Source organism: Dermacentor andersoni, chromosome 2 (assembly GCF_023375885.2).
Source record: "Dermacentor andersoni chromosome 2, qqDerAnde1_hic_scaffold, whole genome shotgun sequence".
Taxonomy (NCBI): Eukaryota; Metazoa; Arthropoda; class Arachnida; order Ixodida; family Ixodidae; genus Dermacentor; species Dermacentor andersoni.
The window spans coordinates 116,288,444-116,290,762 of record NC_092815.1 but is presented as its reverse complement, the minus strand read 5'-3'; the positions used below and the strand labels follow the sequence as shown (position 1 = coordinate 116,290,762).

Sequence of the window (2,319 nt, the reverse complement as noted above, 5' to 3'; positions counted from 1 at the left end):
GTCACTCAATCACATTCATTTCGTATACACCGACTTTTACTCGGGCAGAGGAGGAAACAATGCGAGGCAAGCTATAATAACCAGAAAGCACAGCCGAAATCCTCGCCGCCCCGTCTGCGCGTCCCATACGGCTGGCGCAACCAGTAGTGATTTAGCGCTAACGCGTAACGTCCGTAGGAGGGAACCAGGGGGACAGGCTTGACCAGCGGACCGCACTTATCTCTTGGCACGGCCCAGGGTGTACGTCAGCGGCGCGTGGGCGATGGCGATCGGGTGACCGGCCACGGTTACCGGGTGTGCGTGGTGGGCCGTGGCAATGGTGATAGGCGCCGCATGCAGGGCGACTGGCCCCGCGTGCAGCGTAACCGGCGTGGCATGAAGGGCGTGCACAACCGGGTGGGCGTGGACTACCGGATGGGCGTGGAAAACAGGGGTGGAGTGGACGACCACGGGTCTGGGAGCGGGCCTCACGACCACGGTGGCGGCTGGCACGGGCTTGGGTGCTGGCGGGGCTGGAGGCGGCTCCACAGCGTTGGAGAGGAACGGGGCGTCGGCAGGGTTCGAAGTCTTGGTTCCCGGCTCGTTGGTCTCGACGGTGGCGCGGAATCCACCGCCGTCAGCCACGTAGCGCACTGTGCGGGTGATGCCATTTGGATCGGTGTAGCTGTAGGAACCGACCTTGTGGTTGTTCTCGTCACTGGTCTCTTCGTGAGTAATGCGGGTGCCGAACTCATCCGTGGTGTCGTGGTTGAAGCTGTACGGCGCAGCCGGCTATGGCGAGGACGTCGCGTCAGGGAGAAGGAGAGAGAAACCGAAAAAAAGAAAACGTGTGAAAGTGCAACGAAAGGAACTCGGACACCTGCATTTTCTCGCCTACTCCAACCAAGCGTGATTTGTGAGATGTTTTCCAGTGACTTTTGGAGTCAGTGTTAAGGGGGATCCTGGGAACCATGCAAGTGCGAGCACTTTATGATTGTACTACGATACGCACTAAACGCTGGGAGTATTTCGATATACGATAGCGGAATGTTTTAATGTGGCAAATGTAATTCCCTCCAGTAGAAACCATGTCCAGGCAAAATATTGATGGTAACTTTTCACACAAAAGGTTTGCAACTCATAGTAAGGTTCGTTACAGCGCAACGCAAAACAAGGACAAAGGAAGGTATAAAACGACGACACGGTGCTTTATAACTTCTTTTGTGCTTGTCTTGCGTTGCGCTGTGACGAACCTTACTATGAATCCTAGCCAGCTGGCCCAATTTGCCGTCTTGAAGAAGCCTTGCAACACCAGTAGGGACACTGGCGTATAACCTACAGAAATTCGTTAGCTTCATACATTAATTACACGCCTAGTCTCACATCAAGGAAACGATCTTTGCAAATTATACGTCTGTGCTCTCAGTGTAAGTGCTTCTATGTTAAGATATATTATCGTAAATAGTATTAGCATGGCAGCCTAAATACACCCCTAACATACACCTCATCGTGGACCAACCATCATCATATAGTTCAGATTTTGCAATAGCATAAATGTCTCTTATCAATATTTTACTGTTATGACTTCTCTGCTGGGGGCTGTCGCTGTTGACGAAAACGCCAAATTTCGACTCCCTTCTTTTATACCGCACAATCTTGAGCGTATAATAAAAGAAAGAAAAAAAAGGTTCGTAAGTTCCATATACAATAGTATTACTGTTCATTAAACTGAGACTTCGGGCCAGCTGCTTCTGTACTCACAAGATCTCCTGGCAGGGCTTGGCCGGCTGCATAGGCCAGCAAGCCGCAGAGGATAACCTGAAACGGCACACAGACGATGTTACAAATATAAGGAGTATGGCTCCGCGGGTCTCTTCGAGTATGACACTTTTCGGCCAGGGAACACACAAGACACGTTAATTAACGGCATATTCCATATGTTGGTCGGCGCACCTTGCTGATCATGGTGATAAGACGATATGTCGGGGTGGCCGATTTAGGACCGCTGGCGACCACAGTTCGAAAGTCCTTCTCCTTCCGCGTTGCGTGACTCAAGGATGTTTGGCGTTTCGTCTGAACCCGTGCACGTTTTTATACCCTACTCCGTGAACGTGCTGCTGAATCCTAGAGCAAGCGGTATATATATGTAGTTTTTTTATTTTCTCTACATTTATTTTTTATGCTCTGGAGCGAATGGCCTCCACCAAATAGCTGGAAAGGGTTTGATTTTTTTTTCCTTCCAGGTGGCACGGCTGTGATGCCGCCTCACTAGTGTCCACTGAAGAAGAGCCAGAAGACAAGAGTCGCGATGAGGGGTGGAGAGGACGTGCGGGATCTGTC

At 51.1% G+C, this 2,319-nt stretch overlaps 1 protein-coding gene across 1 annotated transcript; it reads right to left on the bottom strand.

The window, feature by feature from the left end:
* Positions 1-216: 216 nt before the first annotated feature.
* On the bottom strand, positions 217-1,944 carry LOC129387561 (cuticle protein 16.8-like). Its single transcript, XM_072286149.1, has 3 exons — positions 1,933-1,944; positions 1,741-1,797; positions 217-771 (listed from the first exon to the last, which is right to left on the bottom strand). Exons 1-3 carry the CDS (start codon positions 1,942-1,944, stop codon positions 217-219), a joined length of 624 nt encoding a protein of 207 aa, XP_072142250.1.
* Between the last annotated feature and the right edge of the window lie 375 nt (positions 1,945-2,319).

Excerpts from the sequence above, each read along its gene's own strand:
- LOC129387561 (XM_072286149.1), bottom strand. Across the intron at positions 772-1,740 it reads AAGCCCTGCCAGGAGATCTT|CCGGCTGCGCCGTACAGCTT; the intron begins GTGAGTACAGAA and ends TCCTCGCCATAG.